The sequence below is a fragment of the Paroedura picta genome, chromosome 5 (assembly GCF_049243985.1).
Source record: "Paroedura picta isolate Pp20150507F chromosome 5, Ppicta_v3.0, whole genome shotgun sequence".
Lineage (NCBI taxonomy): Eukaryota > Metazoa > Chordata > Lepidosauria > Squamata > Gekkonidae > Paroedura > Paroedura picta.
In genome coordinates, this window is record NC_135373.1 from 89,862,615 (window position 1) to 89,882,830 (window position 20,216).

A 20,216-nucleotide genomic window follows, 5' to 3' on the forward strand; every position below is an offset into this window, starting at 1 on the left:
GGAAAGACTACAACTGTACTTTCCCAGCCAAAGACCAATAGGACAGAACATTAGTCAACGGGAGCTACAAGACGTAATAAGCCTCGAAATGAGACCTCCTTAAGAAGCTTGGGGAATGGAAATGCAACACAGTGGTCGAAATTCCTTTCCTCTTTTACCTCCTGTATGTAGCCATATAGGCAATATAACTAGTTAAGAAGTTAATCTGGGGTCTAAGATCTTTTAAGTAAGCTGAATCTGTATTATTAAACCTAATTTCGCACTGCCTACTAGCTCAAAATCAAAGCATAACTAAAAGGAGACACCTAATGGAATGGGCTTATATTATAGTGTGGGGTTTTAGATTTCCTATGATAGCTGAATTTGAATTATCTAGCATATCTCTGTAGTGACTTTCAGCCTAAACTTAATGCATAACTAAAAGAAGGTTTTTAACTGAGGAGGTGTAAATATAACTAACGAAAAATCTATTCTATTAATTAATGAAGACTCCATTTTATTATTTCTGGTATTAACAATGTATACCTATACATATTTGTTTCTCTTCTTTCTGTACAATTAAGCAGGCTTATTCTTTTTTTTTCCTTTTTCCCTTTTTCTAGTGAAAATGTGGAGGGCTCTAGGACTACGTTAAGTATAAACTGTTTATGATTGTTAAAACTATCAGAAACTATGCAAACAAATGTTGAAATGATGGTAACAAGGTAGACTTCTCTTTTTAAATGTGGTGCAAACGTGAAAAAGTCTATAAAAAGTCTATAAGCTTTGGGTAAAAGTCCATAATATTGTAGCCAGTTTATAATCTTAAATGGAGAGAAGAGGGTTTTTAAGATTGAAACAGGGAACCAAAATGTTTTTCCACAGTGCTTCCTAACCCACATACAGAGCTTCTTCTTCTATGCGACGACGGCAGAAAAACTAGAATTGGCCAAGAAATGGAAAACGTAAGAACTACCCTCGACAGAAGACTGGGTGAATAAACTAGCTGATCTTACCAAGATAGTCAAACTGACACTAAGAGGTCTTTCAAGAACAATGGGGCCCTTACCTGAACTATTTACAAAAGGGATTAAAAATGGGGAACCAAGTGTATCAAATGAAGAGTATAGCTCTCCTTTTCTGTATTAACAATGTAGATTGCATGTATCTTACTGTCTTCAACTCTTCAATTCTGGAAAATAAAATAAAAACTTTCTATAAAAAAAAAAAAAGAAATCTCTTTATCCCAGATTAGTGAATGTGCAGATGAACATGAGTCAAGAAGAGTAACCAAGCGGGATATTAGGAAGATGAACAAAATTATTTAGATATAATCAAAGGTAAGAAAACTAACTGGGATTGAAATAAATAAATCTTTTAAAGTTATACATTTAAAAACAAGCAGGCCAGAATCTAGCATAGTGTTAAATACCTCCAACTGAATTTAATGTAACTTGGCTAAGGTAAATGAAAAACCAGGCATGAGGCTTGGGACTGTTTAACTCTCCCCCCCATTTTTTGGGGGGGAGAACTGTATTATGGCTATTACTTAGGGCCTAACTACTCAATGTGCCCAGCATGTGAAAGGTGGGTACATACATGAATGTATATCAAGCTCTTGTTCAGTTGGTTTTGCAAGAGAGCATGGGGGGGGGGGGGGGAAGCTGACTCAGTAAAATGCTAGTTCATATAAATGGTACCTGCATTTTATTCATACACAAAGTGTGTGCATACTTTTGTATGTATTATATAACTGAACACATGCAGAGAAATAAAATAGAGCACTAGCTCACACCATTGATCCCCTGAGACCCCCAAGGTTTGCAGAAATATCAGAAATCATTAAATATATGGAGGGTTAAATGCTGTAAACCCAGAGTCATCTGCGCACATAGATTTGCCTCATCAAATGGTCATAGGAATAGTTTGAGAGATGGGGATGCAACCATAAAATGGGGGCATGATCTAGTCCAGGGGTAGTCAACCTGTGGTCCTCCAGATGTTCATGGACTACAATTCCCATGAGCCCCTGCCAGCGAACACTGGCAGGGGCTCATGGGAATTGTAGACCATGAACATCTGGAGGACCACAGGTTGACTACCCCTGATCTAGTCCATTACAAACACTGTAAGTATAACTGATACCACTGGCAGAGTTTAATAATTAACTGTCAGATTGAAACCAATGGTAACTTTTGACTGTGAACATCTTCAACAGATATGCACTATGTCAGTATAATAGGACACTTCCTTGTTGGAAAAGCCTGTCAACTGCCCACAGCAATCCTTCAAGGGGTGTGGCAATAGATGGGGAGATTACTGGCTCAATAGGGAGTCAGATAAATGCAAAGCAACCCAGTCAACTGATTTTAGCATTCACTTTCCACTGTAGAACAAAGCTGAAGGACAGTTAAAGAAGCAAAAATATCATTTGACAAAAATTAAATTCTTGAAACCTCATTTTTAAAGGCATTTTATTTTGAAAAATACATATAATACAAACTCTACTTAGACATTCATGTACATTTCTTTGTGACTGATATTAAGTTCTGACAGTATTCTAGATTAAAAAAGAAGCCCTTAGGATATCTGTCAGTGATCATAAATATTTTAAATTAAATCCCTCTTTAGTCTGGAAAGAGAAATTAAGGAGTTTTGTATATGTTCCAAGAGGAGAATGCAGATGTAGGAAGTGATATTTGTGAACTAGTTTTGACCTCTGGTTACAAATGCTCCACAGATATTTGAGCTTACTTCCTGTTAAATTTAATAAAATGTGTTGTTTGACCAAATTAAGCCTCACTGATTTTTTTCCGCCTACAGGACTGAATCTCAACTCACCTTAGCAGAACTGGAGCCTTTGTATCTGCAGAATTTAATAGTTTTAGTGAATCCCCCTCCCTCTCACCATTCTTTGCCCTGTAATAGCAATTTTTAACAACACTGTCCTTCCTCAATCCAGTTCCTGACCACATTTGCTTTCACCCAAAGATCTGTGACTGTTTGTAATCACTTGGCATTTTAGCTGCAAGACTAGTACTATGGCTTAGTATATCTATCCAATATTATGTAGAATTTACTTTCATATAAAATACAAGGTGTGATACAAATCAGAAAAATCTGAACTTTGCCAAGCATTCCACTGTTGCCTACATGTTCTTTGACTAGACTGTCCACAATTCACAGACCACAAGAAGCAGGTTGTTTCCTTTATGAAGCAACCAGATGCACCTGATTGCAAAATCACATCTGGGAAAGTAAGGAACTCATTACTGGTCTTCTTTCCCCCTTTAACTGTATTGTACTGAAATACAAACTCCCTAAGAAAATTCATCATGTTCCCTAACAGTTGACAATGCCTGTTCAGAAACATATACTCCCTATTTCAAAAACAAATGGCACAAATGCAAGCTAGTCACAATTAAGTTCTATGGACACCAAAATGCATAGGTTAAATGTTAAGGCTGCAAACTGATATTCACAGCTCTATACTCAGAAAGTTGGGAGAAAGACCCTATATGTTTATTAGAACATATGAATCTGTATCCTTTAGATTGGGATACATGCTCAATTAGCTTTCATAGAACTTTGTCCTGAATGAATGACATTGGATGACAGAAGAAGCTTGCATTATTCACATTCTCTCCCACCCACCTCCCATTTTTTGATCTAATAGAAGGGAAGTGGAAGCAAGTACAATGAGTTCTTGCAACAGAAAGAAAAACAAGTCACTCGTGCCTATTTTGTTGCCACTTCCATGAAAAGTAGAAAGCAAACTTCTTCCTAGATCTTGCTAAATATAGACAATAACTTTAGAGATAGCTGCTATTGGATAGGTGTAAATTCTATTCTTCCAATAAAAGATGTCCTTTTTGGTCTAATCTGACACTTCATTATTATCAAGCTACTTCACCCATATTCCTTATTCAAAAAGAACTGTTGAAATACATAACTTCAGGAAAAAGAGTAAAGGATAAAAAGATGACATTAAAGTTTAGCTATAGCTATAGCATGATATAGCATGTCTATGCAGAAATAGGCCAAGAAGGCAGAAATGATAAGCTTTAATGTATAGAAGATGGGCAAAGGCTTGGAAAGCAGACAAAAGCAACATGGGATTCTATGCAGTTACCTTGATGGAAGGCCCCTAATCATAGTGAAACTTATTTCTAAGTAAATCAGCATAGGCTTAGGTGTTAAATCAGCCTCATGATATAACAAATTCACTCTCAGAAGTTCTCTCACAAGTCTGGTCTACATTTAATTTTCATTTGCAATGGAAAGGGCACAAGGGGCACATGGAATCCCTGTGTTCGTAAGAGGTGTGAAGCCTGAAAATAAATTTAACCAAAAGTATGGAATTTTTCAAATAATGAAACAAACACATTAATCTACTTTAAACATCAACATTGAAATGTTTAGAAGCATTAATAAATTATTACAAAAGGAAAACAGTTGTTCAGATATTAGTTTGTGTTTCCACTACAAGCAAACAGTCTGGAATTGAATAATGTTCTCTTGAAACATTCAAGAGAATATTAAATGATGCAGCCACACTTAAAAAAAAAATAAAGCAGACAACAGAGATCAGAATACAAAAAAATGTCTTTATAAACACCCAGAATTTATAATCTGCACAGTTCAGGAAAAAAATTCCAAGTCATATTTATAAGTTCAAAGAGTGAGTCTTTTTCAGAAATTAAAAAAGTTGATGTTTAGGGGAAACAGAACAGCATCAAAGGACATCCTTAAAAATAAAATGGATACTCTAATTTACCCATTTTAAATACTGCCCTTTTATTCATCATTGGAAACAGGCCTCTCTCATGTGAATCTCCTGAGAACAGTGAAATCATGGCTGCTTGATGAGCCATTGTTGAAGTGTGCCTGTGGACCATAGATTTGATAGGATCAGTTTAGAAAAAAATGGTTTTATATATATATTTATAAATATGCACCTGCAGAATACATTTTTTGTAACAATAAGAGAGATAAGGAAAAAAAGAAATTAGGTACTTATTCAGTCCTATGGCACTAGAAAACCCATTTACTGCTGCAATGTTTCATACTCTCTAGTAAAGTTTTGCAGAGAAACTGTTTCTTATCATCATACATCAGATTTAGACAGATATGATATCAAGAGGTCACTATTTGATTGAAGCCCTGGAAAACAGTGGTGAAATGGAGCTAGTACAACTCAAAACTATAGTTACTTTCAGATGGTGTTTAAGGAGTAACAAGCTCATTGACATTTCAAAGGTCTGTGGTTCAAAAAGGAATAAGCTGTAAAGCCTGGCCCAATACAGCTTCATTTCGCACTAGTGTCAGGGGCAACTTTCCTGAAGGTGTAAGACTCCAGTGCATTGCCATTTATCAGTAAATGGGTATGTAAAACAAAGAGAAGCAATGTTCCCTCAGGGAACCCAGTGTGGATAAAGAAAGTAATAGGGTGGTCAGTTTTACTGGTTTATGGGCTTATATTTCAGTTCGTTACTGCTAATCTGATTAACCTTATTTCTTTTTTAAAAAATTAAGTATATTTGAAATGTTCAATATGAACTTTGATAAGATGCTACATTAGTCATATCAGTATTTAAAAAATCCTGTATCCTTATCTGTTCATAGGTAGGAATTAGCTACTATTTCCTATGGTCTGATGGAGGTCTCTTTAGCCTAGAAGTTATAAAACACCATCAGCAGAATGACCAATATATGATACCATCTCATGATACATCTTCCCTTCAGGGATATTTGTTTCCTTAGTAGAATTGTAAGAGTTTTCAGCTATGTGGCCAACAATATCGTGTCTCCTGATGCTGTCTCTGAGTCTTGACTATGAGTGGAACTGATTCCAGTATCAGAGTCTGTGTCATTTATGTCTAAATTTGTCACCTTAAGAAGAAGGTCTGTCCCCATGAAAGTCTTGGGGGCAAGTTCATTACCATTTGCTTGCTCTTCACTGGGTGGGTACCTGCTTTCACTTTTGTCTTTATCATATAGTGTATTAAGCTCTTCCACAAGAAGTTGATATTCTTTTTCCTTCTTTTGAAGCATCAAGTCTCTGTATTTTAGTTCCTGCTGTATGCAGTTCAGTTGTGAATGGATCCTTAAGGCATCTTTCATGCTGTTTTCCAATTCATTCTTGACACTGTCTAAATCAGAAATTTCCACTTCACCATTAGGGGCTTCTTCTGTCCATGTATCCCCATTTGTTTTAGTCCCCTGAAGCTCTTGTTCAATTTGAGCAGAGAGCTTTTCAATCAAAAGCTTGTGATGTTCTAGTCCTTCTTCTACCTGTAAAATCCCCTCATTTTTGCATAGACTTTCCTGCACCTGCTGATGACTGTGAGGAAGATCCATTTGCTGCTCAGGATTACTGGGAGAAGCCAATAAATAAGTCTTCTGAACATAATTTTCCCCCTCACTTTCAACCCAATGGAGGTGGCACCTGGTCTCACACTTTTCAATTTCTAAATCCAGTTCCTTCATTCTGTTGATTTGCTGGTGAATTGTGTGATCCTGAGACAGGATCAGGTGTATGAGGGTTTCTATATTATCCCTCTCTTGCAGAACTCCTTCCTGTTTAAGTTTTGCCAGTTTCCGGAACGTTTTTCTGACAATTCTTTTTTGCTTGTCCACTGGCAACATCTTCATGTAGTTCGCTGGACTAAGATCCCATTGTCTTTCTAGGCTGGGTATCATTTTAGCTTCAGCTGTCCTCCATAGTGGAAAGGGGAGGAAGGCATCTGACTTCACCAACACAAACTGCAAATTAGTTTGTTCTTCCCCCCAAGCTTTCCAGAGTCGCAACATTTTTGTGAGAGGTGGAAGGACTCGTTCGGAACCTCTCCATTTCTCTATTATGCAGTAATCCTTGGGTTGTCCAAAGAGAAACCTCTTTTCTGACAAAGAGGCTTGATGTTCTTCAAGCAAAGCTTCAATTACATCAGTGCAAGTAGTACGCTTTGTCAATCCACTCACAATTTTTTCTTCCTGGCAAACCCAGACTGTGATTTCTCGCTCACCAGTACTCATGTCTTTCACTGGAGATCTAGAATGTAAAAAAGAAAGATTACAGAGGAATTGCATCACTATGCCACTGAATATAATATTCATTTGAGGTACTTTAACGGGTTGAACTCCACCCAACTTAAGAACAATATTGAGACAAAAATAGCACATGAGTTCAAAAACAGTTTATGATTGGTGGAATGCATACCTATTCATGTTTATTGTCTTATCAAGTTACAAGAACAAACTCCTGGTAGAAGTAATTTTTTTGTAGATAAGGAACTATGCTTGGCATTTAGAATCTACCAGGTAGTAACTACAACCTACCCTGAGCATGTAGTAGAGCAGTGGTCCCCAAGCTGCGGTTCGTGGCCGGGTGCTGGGCCGTGAAGGCCTTGGCGCCGGGCCGCGGCTTCTTCCCTCCCCCGCCCAAAGCGAGAAGCTCGCCAGGCCGTGAGCAAATCGGCCGTCGAAGCGGCCAATTAGCTTGCGGCCCGGCAAGCATCTTGTTTCGGGTGGGGGAGGGAAGAGAAGCTTGCTGAGCCGCAAGCTAATTGGCCGCTTTGGCATGGCGGCGGCACAAACGCGCATGCGCGGACTGCCGTGCACGCGTGTTTGCGCCCCTGCCGGGCGCAAACGCGCGTGCGCGGCAGTCCATTTGCGCTGGGGCTGCCGCGTGTGCGCAGGCCCCTGGGCCGCCCAATTCCCACTCACCGGAGCAGCGGTCCATGGCAGCCGAAAGGTTGTGGACCACTGTAGTAGAGAGTTGGAGGGCACTAACTGACTCGACTAAGTGGCACCAGTCAAGGGACAAGATGGCACATTGACAGGTTCATTAATTTGAATGGAATGTATAGAAAACCTGGCTATCTGATGGAGCTTTGCCAGCTGGGCACCCTTCCCAGAGATCTAAGACTGAGAGGCAGAGTGTTTCATTCATCCTTGGAGAAAAAATAGAATGAAAATATAATAAATAATTGAATAAATTTCCTGGGAGTATTTATATACTACTTATTACTTTACAAATGACTCAGTTTTTACAAGTCTTAATAACAGTGTCCTTTTATACTGTTTCAAAAATAACCACACAGTTCCCAGCTAACCAAGTTTCATTCTCATTTAGGGTTGTAAAATACCTGGAGACTTTAGGGGTAGAGCCGGGAGTGGGTTGGATTTGGGGCTAGCAGAGATCTCAGTAGGGTATGATGCTATGGAGTCCACTCTCCAAAGCAGCCATTTTCTCCAGTGGAACTGATTTCTTTAGTCTGGAGAGGAGCTATAATTTCAGGGGATCCCCAGGTCCACTTGGGAGCTGGCATCACTATTCAGAATTTTATATATCTCACTTGGTCATTTTGAGTTCCTAACATTGCTAAAATTCAATTGTAAAGTCACAGTGAGTCTTTACTTTAACTAACATAGATGTGGTGCTCCCTTTCATTAAATAGTCATATAGAATAATTGTATGGATGGTTTTCAGCAGCTCCAGAAAGCTATTATCTCCAATAATAGGCTCAGCTGAAACTGAGCAGGCCTACAGATGATTGTGAATAAATTATATGACTATACTTCCAAATGTTATTAGTGGTGTCTTGTTTTGATGATACTGAAAATGCAGATATCAAGTTGGGAGTTCAATACATTTCACCAAGCCATAATATTGTTATGACTCCTTTGTCTCCACCCTTAACCCTATTGCAAGAAAGGGTTAAATAAATCAAAGTGCTGGCCAGTTTTCATTGTACAGCTCTTACAGAACTAGATGCAGGCAAGGAACCCTCATTATGCACAGTTCTTGCAGAACTAAATGCAGTCAAGGAACCCATGTTTTGCGTGCAATTATTTTATGGGATACAACCAATAAAGACCTCAGGTACCTCCTCAATTCATATAAATTGTATTTATTGCAGGCACAAAGCATAGGTGCTAGATGGTGATCCTTGGATTATCCATGAGCATGTGCTGATGTGGCCACAGTTCCCCAATGCACCTATGCAGTATTTAAGTATAAAATCTGTCATCAACAGAGTCCATTTGCTGGAGAACAGTAGCATAAACACAATTAATGCATAAAGTATGGAGATGTTCTTCACCATTCCTAGAGCCACTTTGGTTTGAATAGGAATAGGAATATATTCCTATATAATTCAGAATGTATATATGCCACCTCTCTACAGAAAACTCTTGTGGTGGCTGAGAAAGTCTGGTGCCTCAAAGTGTGCCCGGTGAACCTTAAGGGGAAGGGCAGTCCACGGGTAAAGGACCACCACTGAAATAGCCCTGTCTTAAGGTGCTATGTAACACACCTCTGTAGATACAAGCACAGTGGTGGGCTCAGTAATATGAGAAGAAGAAGTCCTTCAACATCTAAGTCCCAAGCCATTGAAAAGTAAGAACCAACACATTGTACCACAGTGGTTCTTGAGTTTATTTGATACTTTAAGATCTGTAGAAGTAGCTAGAATGGGAAATTTCCCATTGTAGCCAGAGACTGTGGAAACTTGTGAATGCTGTTATCACAAGATTTAAAAGATGTTGGGATTATAGCCTGTGAGCCTGGCACAAGTAGAAGTTTAGAGACGCATAATCACAGTTGTTTTTCCAACTTACCCCCAAGTCTCACACACAAATGCAACTAGGAACCAAAATAGTACAGTATTTGGATCTCAAAGTCAATCTCCAGAATTGCAACTCAAAAACGTCAGATAGGAGGTGATTGATTAACCTTCTCCTGAGATCCAGGGGAGCCGTTTTCCCTTTCCTCTCCCCACAACAGACACCCTGTGAGGGAGGTGAGGCTGAGAGAGCCCTGATATTACTGCTCGGTCAGAACAGCTTTATCAGTGCTGTGGCAAACCCAAGGTCACCCAGCTGGCTGCATGTGGGGAGCAGGGAATCAAACCCAGTTTGCCAGATTAGAAATCCATGCTTGCTCCCCCAAGGATTAGAGGGAAACCCTTTCACTAAATTGCTTTGGCCTCAGCCACAGGCCTGGTGGAAGGAGCAGTCTTGCAGGTCTTGAAGAACTGTAATAGCTCCATGAGGGCCCTAATCATTGGTAACCCCACATTCCACCTAGTCTCTGATGGGATCAATTTCGCTCCCCCTCTACTTCCAAGCAGCTGGGAAGCAAAATAAATAACTGAAATAGTTTGTAGTTGCTTCTAAATATGCACATTTGGGATTTTACTGTACATATCCCGTGCTATCCCATACTCCTGATGAATACCAAAAGTCAGTCTGCATACACAGATTTTGGTCAGTCTTCAGTGAAAGGTGATTGCAGATTTAATAGGCTGACAATAAGAATACCTTTGAGTTCCTCATTAGTCAGTCCTGATTCTGTTCTAGGTTTCTTTCTTAAGTAGGAAAAAATCTGTTAATGCATAATTGGAATTTGATTTCACTTTACTACTTTGTGGGGGAAAGTGTTTTCTACAAGTTCCTTGTGTCCCTAAACATGCATATCCTATACTTTTCTATGTATGACCAATCACAGAAATTTAAGATGAAACCAATGTACAAATTAATATTTCAAAATAGTTTCAGGACAAAGCACAACTTTATGCACCATATTTACAAGGTATTTCTGTCAACTGCTATTCATATGCATACATAGTAATAAAGAGAGAAAAGAAAGGCTTTTCAAACTTTCTGGGCACCAATATGGGCAAGACAATTCCCTGTGCTGAAGATTACTATGTGTTTATCTGTATATAAAGATATCTATCTGTCTCTCAAACACATGAACCACTTTTACAGATTTACTTCTTATAAGTCTGATGATCACAGAATCATTGTGTAGATGAACTGAGGTGAAGAAGGTGACTAAAGTTTTTGCAATAAATAGTATCCCTATAGATTGAAATACTTGTAATTCTAAAAATACTATAAGATTTAACTCCTCTTCCATGGGTATTTATTTTACTTTGTGTATTGTCCATCTTTCTCATTGATACTGAAGGCAGCTACAAAATGAAAAAGCTATACAATAAAAGACAACCAGAATATACATAACAATCAATGCAACTGAACTGGATTACATTATAAAACAATAATGCATCCAATAAACTCAAACCAATTGTATGAGCATGAATTCCAAACATGGGTAGGGACAAATAATCAGAGTAGGCCCAGATCAAATGGCATTTCTTCAGCATGTGTTACTGGATATCTGCCACCTTTTCAGTTTACATAGTACCAAAGGTGAACTGAAACTGAATTCTTTACTTCATCTGGCAGTTAAAGTAATATATGAACTGATGATGATTGTAACAGAGGTCAGCAATGAAATGTCAACAAACCCTGAACTGTAAATTTGTTTTAAGTAGCAGCGTGAACACCCACACTGGGACCAAACATTATCAAAGGTGTTTAAGTAATTTACAGGTACACTAAAAAGCAAAAGTAATCTATTACTATTATAGACGTTAACACAACAGTTATCAGGTACAACCAAAAGTTTTACATGGAAGTATGCCAGGTGTTGATAAAAATAAAAAGGAATAATCTGTCAGAAAATTTCCCGCATCAGTTCTGTTGAATTAAAAGTCACTGGGAACACCATATTTTCTAGTGTGGTGACCTCCCACATTCTGGTTCCCAGCAAGACAGCGGGAATTCCTATGCTGGGTTAGAAAGGAAGATCAATGTTTATGCAGAGCTTTCTTTATAGTCCTATACTCCTACTGGAGATTGTGATAGCCTCCAACAAGGTGACTTTTAAAGCAGATTAAACAAATGTGTGGAGAACAGATTTATCAATTGTTATAATCATGTTACCAGCTTTGAACACCAACTGCTAGGCAAAAACAAGTTTTGGCTTCTATGCCTCTTAGGCTTATCAACCTCTATGTAGTACAGATCTCCTCCCAGGATTACAACTGATCTCCAGGTGACAAAGACACCAGGAGAAAATGGCTGTTTTGGAAGCTGTACTCAATGGCATTATATCCCATTGAAGTTACTCCACCTTCCAAATGTCATACTCATCTGGCTTCACTCCTAATATCTCCAAGTATTTCCCATCCCAGAGCTAGCAGCCCCAAGGCTCATGCTTATATCTGTACCATTTGCCCTGAAAGGATACTGAAAAACATGGCCTGATCCAGCAGGGTTTTCCAAACATGCCAGTTATCAGATAATATATGTGCATTGACTTCTGCCACTTTTGCATTAAGACAGTTGTTCAAGCCTCTACGTTGGTACTGGAACTGTTTGAAGCTACAAGTAGGATTCTGTAAATGGCAGAACTTTAAATCTAATAATCCCCCAAGGAGCCTTCCTCAAGCCTAAGGAGCCTTCCTCCCAGTTAAATGTCTCTTTCCAGCCACTTAAATTGGTGGAAGGCGTCAAAACCTGATAGAGCAGTAGGGCCTACAGGTGGGTAAAAACTTGAAAAATGGAGGTTAGTGGGGATCCACAGGCAGGGGGGCATTACAAGCCTCAGATTTATACAATCCACATTGTGTTTGCAAGACCAGTTTGGTTTGTTGTGTTATGTGATATGCAGTCTCCCAGTGTGCTAGAGATATGAAATTCATTGTGGAGCCCCCTGAGTGTATCACTTCATTGTAAACATGACTTCTTGGTATAGGCCACCCCTTCTCCTCTTTGCCCCTGGAAGATAGTCACCCACCCACCTCCCCACATCACAGGTTCAGGCATGAGCAGCATGGACAGATATCTCCCATAAGAGAGAACACTCTGCACACTGGAGGTGAGGCAGTACAGCAGATTCATGGCATGATTCTAGAGGTCCGGCCACATGGCAGCCTTAAGTGTCCAGTACTCCAGAGGATTTGAGCTGGGGGCTCAGATAGATACGCTATCACCATGACCTTGGTCATGTCTTTCTCAAGAACTAGCCTACCCTGCCTGATACCACCCAACTCCCAAGTCATCACTGAGGACCAGTAGTGGCCTTGCACTGGGGTTGACCAACTGTGCACCCCAGAGGCAGAATGCTGAGGCAGACATCCCTTCTCTACCACCCATAGCACCATATTGTGGACTCCTGGCTTATTAGATGTCCTGTCCTATTGACTGTATGACCTTACATTGTGCAATCTTCTGTCTCAAGGCACTTTTAATGTTCCTCCCATGACCTTTTTTATGGTCCTTCCCTACTGGAAATATGGTGGGTGGCTGTACAGAATGGCTGTCTCAACAGTGGTACACAGTCTCTTCAACACTCTCTCTAATGAAGTTCACCTTTATCCCTGACTCCATTTGTGCACCAGTAAAAGCAGTACTTTCCAGAAAATCTTTGATGATCAAACATTTTTCTGCCTGTGTGGATTCATGCTTTTTGTGGAGCAAGCTGTGGCCATGGATATGTGATTTGATGGTGATGTTGGGGTAATCCAGTGTAAAAACTCTGAGGGTCCAACGGGAACCGTGCTCTAGAACCATGATTTTGCTCCGTAGTGTTGCCATGAAAGCACGGAACCCTGATTTTGTGGTACAAGCTATGGGCATAGGCATATGTAATTTGATGGTGATACTGGGGTGGACCGCGTGTAATAACCCTGAAGCTGCATCAGGATCCGTGCTCTGGAACCACAAATTATTAATTGACAGTTCCAGCTATTAATTTTACTCACAGAATTTTTTGAGCTTTTAAATATTTCAAAATAAAATTCTACAAACTTCAATAACTCTTCAATAATGGCTACTTCTCCCAGCAAACAAGGCAACAGATAAAAAGTGAATGAAAATAGCAGTCAATTATGAAATAGAAGCAGGCATCCTCCCTCTCTTACACGCAGTGTACCGCTTCCTTATGTTAACAAGTTTCACTGTGCAGTGTGTCATGCTTTTAAGGATGTGTGTGGAATTCTTAAATAGCTCTTCATGAACTGTTCTGAAGCAAAACAAGATCAGCTGCCGACAAAGACTGGGGAATCGCCTTCAGTGGAAATAGCAAGCAAGAGCTGGGTATGCATCTGTCAGGAAATGCTTTATACAGAGGATGTCCTGCTTCAGGGCAGAGGTTTGAGCCAGATGATTCACTCGCCCCTTTCAAGTTTACACTTCTATGATTACATGCTATCCAAAGCAGCATATATCCTAAATAAACCTGGATTTTCATGATTTATTTTAGTCATCCCATGTCCTATGTTTTTTAAATTCCACGAACTACATCAAGATAAAAGAGTTTAGCACTCACAACTGCAGTACTCCACTGACAAAATTCAATCCACACACAGAGAAAAGCTTGCCTGTTCCACTGTTAAATTCTAATTAAGAACATAAGCTACAAACTGAAGGTGTAATGTTCAGCCCTCAGCTCATTTATGTGCCTCCTGGCCGGGCTTAAGCAAAGCACAATCAGCCATCCTTTCTCCCCAACAACAGTGTGAAACAAATGCTAAATATGATTATGGGACAAATTATTAATTGAACTCAAGAATGACCAGGGCCTGTCCCTGCAGACAGAGAGGTAGAATATTCACCAAGAAGGGCTGACACTCCAGAAGCTGAGAGCCTCCTACACTCTCTGCCCGAACAATGTAAATTTAATACTATACAAGAGCATTCAGAGAAATAGCTGACCTTGTTTAATAAGAGAACTAGATAAGAACAGTGGCTCTCCAAAAGTAGGCTGGCATTTCTCTCAGGAATATAGCATGTAACAGTGGTCAAGTGTAAGGAAAGCTGGTATTTAAATCTGGATTTGAAATTCCAGGCCATTTATAACTGGGGAACCTTTTAGGCATTACCCTCAGAAACTCATTTGTCCGTGAGTGACTCTCACAGGCCCGAATGGCATTTAAATTATTCTGATTCTGTTTGGGTTCACATTCCAAATGTGGAAGATTCACTAAACAAAAGAAAACCTTCCATACAGTTAAGATTAATTTTAAAGAGCCCCTCACCTCAGGTTCTTTGTCAATTCACATAAAGTTCCAAAGGCACAAGTTGTACTTTCTCTTGTTATGCTTTGGCTAAAATATGGGGGTGTGGATGAGAGTGAGAGTTCCAGTCCCATGTTGTTTTTGATTTTCCTCCAAGTCTTGGCACTTACCTCAGAGTCAATTAGCTAGCATCAAGCTTATATTTCATTGTGCATTTATTTACAATAGTTTTACTGTCAAAGAAAATGCTGGCACTCCCAAAAATACAAAAAAACAAAACAAAAACAAAAAACCCCCACCCACAACTAAATATACCTAACCCAGATACATGCATTGTTTGCTGTGACCAGACATTTTAAAATTACAACGTAAGTATCTCTTTGGGAATTGGCATCACCTGCTACTTCTTTGTGACACGAAAGCTGCTGAAAGTTCACAGAAAAAACATACAAACACGTTATAGACCAACTCTGATGTTCATTATTTGGCATGCATTTTCCAATACACAACAATTTTTAAAGGTAACTGAACAAAGTTTATGCAACATTTTGAAACGTTAAAAATTGAATATTTAAAAATATTATTCCATGAGTCTCTACTGTAATTACTACACAAATATTCTACTTGAATGGCCCTTACATCTCAAGTAATGTATCATTCATCACAGCACCTATAAGCACCTACAGTTATTTCTTTCTTTCATATCTCAAATTCTTTCATACACCATTTCCCTACCCCAGGACTACCGTGTAAACTGAAAAATTGAACAGGTATGTTCAGTTATATAATCAAAGCTCTCTAATGTATTACTTCTCAATGGCAGTAATTTTTCTAAGCAAACTTTTCCTATCAGGTTAATTTCCATCTAAAACTGCAACATTTATTTATTCTAACATTTATAGTCAACTTCAGTAGCCTTATACTAGCCCTCATGAAGCACCTTGCAAGACCGCTACATAACTAATGGACAGTCCTGGTTTTCCTAGAAACATCTACCAAGGTATTCATGCAGATAAGGCATGATTCATTATTCCCATTAGTGGGAAAAATGTGTTATCACCATAGTCAATATATACACTCCATCTAAATGTTACTATAAGTACACTTATAGGAACACAGAACAGTACCATTTATTTCTCAAAATTTCCCCAAGCCCATTAATTAATGGTCACTGATGTCAAATCCAGAAATTTCCTAGGAAAATAGTTCATCTTGGGGAAATTGAAGCAAACAATCAACCCATTTATCCAAGAAAAGCAATTTTAAAAACACAGCATAGATTTCATGAATTGTGATAATTATGGAAGAGCAGCAGCTCTTTTCAAGGAAGAGGGCATGAAACCACATGGAGAAGAAAAAATGGAAGCTAAAATTGCAAGCTAATAGGAGCCAAAATCCATAAACTGCCTGGTTGTTCAGTGGAAAAGAGGAGTTTGACTGCCACTGCTAGGAAAGTTCTAACCAAAATGGCAGAGCACGTTTCCAACTTGACAGGAATAATAATTTGTGATAAAAAAGGGAGGTGAGCAGGACCACAACCATAGTACTCTAGCCACAGGGTCACAGAAGAACTTCTAGTTAAGGAACTCAATCTGTGATGTACCTCTCCACCCAGTCTAGACTCACAGAGACTAATCATATGAACCATCCTATGAATGAGGTTAAAAGGATTCATTGTGGACTTGCAGCTCAGTGTAACAGCACAGGTCTTTATTATTTTACAAAATGTGCATCCCACCTTTCTGTTCTCATAAGGGCCACCATGGAAGCTAACAACATGTATAACTTGTGTGGAATTGTATTCGCAGTCCTTGACAATGAACTTCCGGGAAGCAGACTGGGAAAACAATGCACACCCAATGATGCAGTATGACAGCTAATCACAGTGACTGGCACATGATGGCTGAAGAGACTCACTCAGTTATCTGACTCACTTATACATCAGGATACATATTATTTATTATTACTATTATTATTAAACGTATATCCCACCCATCCCTTGCATCTTGGGGTGGCTAACAACATCATGTCACTAGGTTCTGCCTTTCATTCCACTGAATCATTCCTCCAACCTTCACTCTATAGCAGGGGTAGTCAACCTGTGGTCCTCCAGAGGTTCATGGACTACAATTCCCATGAGCCCCTGCCAGCATTTGCTGGCAGGGGCTCATGAGAATTGTAGTCCACAAACAACTGGAGGACCACAGGTTGACTACCCCTGCTCTATAGGAAAGAAATCAAGAGGCCACAAGTTATTGATACAACTCCTAGTCACTCTATTGAAGTTCCCAATTATCCAATCTGGTATAATATGGTGGTGAACCATTCAGCCTCACTGTCAAAAACAGCTTTGGTTAATAACTGGGGAGAAATATTCACTCCTGTATTCATTTTGAAGAACTTCAGTTGTCACGTGAGTTCTGGAGGAAGAGGCAACAGCAGTCACTTTTCTCGACTCGAAGGAATCTCAAAGAGGCTTACAGTCACCTTCCCTTTCCTCTCCCCACAACAGACACCCTGTGAGGTGGGTGAGGCTGAGAGAGCCCTGATATTACTGCTCAGTCAGAACAGTTTTATCAGTGCTGTGGTGAGCCCAAGGTCACCCAGCTGGGAGCACGGAATCAAACCTGGCTTGCCAGATTAGAAGTCTGCACTCCTAACCACTACCCCAAGCTGGCTTGGATAGCATCAGAGATAATGAGATTGCCGGTTTTCTCATTTTGTGCCTGTGAAAGCTGCTGATCAGGGAGCAAGACAAAAGATGCATTTATCCCCCTCATTGCGCATGATTCCTTTGCATCTGTCAATCAAGCACTAGGGAATAACATAGGAACGCTGCTAGAACACAAGAAAAGTGTGGCAACACTGGAAAGAGATAAGTAGTTTCCCACTCCTAATGGTTGTTCATGTCAAACACTTTGCATGAGCCACTTTACAGGATAAGTTCTAGTCACCACTTAAAACAAAACAAAAATGAAATAACACATTAACATCAAGCTGCAGATTGTATAGACCGGTGGTCCCCAACCACCGGGCCACGGTCCGGTGCCGGTCCGCAAAGGCCATGGCACTGGGCCGCGGCTCCCTGCCTCCGCCGGTCCGCACATGCGCATTTGTGCCATGTGTGGCCGCAAACACGCATGCATGGCACTCTCACGCATGCATGCGTGCGCGGCCAGATCACGCATGCACGTTTGCAATATGTGCACCCACAGGCACACATGCGTGGCACTCCCCCGCACATGCGCGTTTGCGGCCACGCATGGCGCAAATGCACATGCGTGACCCGGCCGCGCAGGCAATCACCTTCCCCGCCGCTGCCGGTCTGCAGCCTGAAAAAGGTTGCGGACCACTGGTATAGACTATCAACCTTCAGTGTAGGCCTAAAACAGTATATTGATACCTGTGACCTGAATTTCTGAACTTGTATTTATATTCAGTTATGTGTGATAACTGAGAGAAATTATAGCAAAGGGGTTAGAACCAGATAGATTGGACTCAAATCTTCACTCTGCCTTGGAAGCTCACTGGGTGACCATGAGCCAATCACTCACTCAGTCTAAATTACCTAAGGAAGTTGTTGTGAGGGGGGGGGGTCAAGAAAAGGGAGCCATATCACCCTGAAATCCTTTTGGCAAGATTTTAAAAATGCTATGAATAGACTGCAGGGAAAGTAGGAGTGTTGTCTGCCATTACATCAAGATATCACCGAGAGAGGAAGCATATTTATCAAAGGTTTTTCATTAATATCTATGAGAGCATTTTACATTTAACTACCCTTTTTGTTGCAGGACATAATTGCTGGTGGGACCCCCTACCCCGGGCAGACATACAATTTTGATTAATTTCTACTACTCTCTCACCAAGCCATCAATTTTGCCCAGTGTTTTTCCTAATTAACTAGTGTGCAGCACCACTGGCATTTTTCTAGAGCATTAAAGTACTTCAGAAATATTCCACCAGGCATAGAAACTTTGGTGGGTGACATTGCGCCAACATACACTCTCCATCTAATCTACCACGCAGGACTGCTGTGAGGGTAAAATAAGGAGAGGAGAATGTTGTGAGCTTCTTTGTGTCCCCAATGTGGATAAAGGAGGAGCATAAATGAAACACACAAACAGTGCAGCAATGATTATGCTCCCCACTCCCCGCAAACATAGCATAATAATATGATGGAATCAATTGTTTAGGCACAATCCTCTCCTATCCAGTGGGCCTAATATGAGAATATACCTATGCTATCAGTCACTATGTATATTAAATATCACTTGGTTTGCTTTATAATTTCCTTCATCTACAGCAAAGCTATGAATTTCAATTTCATCAGGCAGTGCCATACAACTGTAATATCACAAACATCTGTTCTTTGTCATCTCACATTTCAGAAGATTAAGCCAATAAGTTCTAATATCATATGGTCCTTTCAGGCAAATTGCATCGTAATTCCTTAATTACCTCTAATCCTGCCAATATTCCAAAGAGGATGTTCTGAGCCAAGCCTCTGCTTGTCAGTAACTATTTAACAGCATAAACATTTTCCCTCAGTCCTCAGTCCAAAAATGAGCTTCCAAAATTAAGATGATTATCATGGAGTTACCTCATGACATTCTGAAATAAACCTATTATTATTTAGGGACCAATTTAAGAATTAGACACTCAGAAACAGGAAGCAGTACAGGTCCTGAACTCTTACTACCTATAAAGCTGTTTCATTGTAGCACACTTCATCTAGAATAGTGGACCCCAACCTTTTTATCACCGGGGACCACTCAACGCTTGACAATTTTACTGAGGCCCGGTGTGGGGGGGGGGTAGTTTAAGATATAGACACACCACAACAATGAACATTTTATTTTCATGGAAATTTTACCTCATGACAATGACAAATCAATGGGAACCCTGAGCTTGTTTCTCTGCAACGAGATAGTCCCATCTGGGAGTGATGGGAGACAATGACACCCGAAGTGTGTTGTAAAGGGCCGGGGGGGGGTGAAGTAAAGGGCCGGGGTGGGGAAGAAGGCGTCCTTCGGGGCCCACCTCCAATTAGTCTACGGACCACATGTGGTCCGAAGCTCACAGGTTGGGGTTTGCTAGTCTAGAAGACTAGGTAGACAGTGGTATTCTTCAAACCCGGGAACCTTGAGTTCCTAGTCTAAGCTTTGTCAGATGTAATTAGAAGAAGAAGAGTTGGTTCTTATATGCCGCTTTTCCGTACCCGAAGGAGGCTCAAAGCGGCTTACAGTTGCCTTCCCATTCCTCTCCCCACAACAGACACCCTGTGGGGTGGGTGAGGTTGAGAGAGCCCTGATATCACTGCCTGGACAGAACATTTTTATCAGTGCTGTGGTCACCCAGGTCACCCAA

At 40.2% G+C, this 20,216-nt stretch overlaps 1 protein-coding gene across 2 annotated transcripts in view; it reads right to left on the reverse strand.

Moving 5' to 3' along the window:
• Window positions 1–2,436: 2,436 nt before the first annotated feature.
• The window catches only part of RASSF9 (Ras association domain family member 9), a 42,583-nt gene continuing 24,803 nt past the window's right edge, over window positions 2,437–20,216 (reverse strand). For both annotated transcript variants that reach the window (XM_077338965.1, XM_077338966.1), the window contains exon 2: window positions 2,437–7,030. In XM_077338965.1, coding sequence (XP_077195080.1) covers window positions 5,764–7,030 — 1,267 coding nt within the window. In that variant the 3' untranslated portion in view covers window positions 2,437–5,763. The remainder of the gene's footprint in view (window positions 7,031–20,216) is intronic.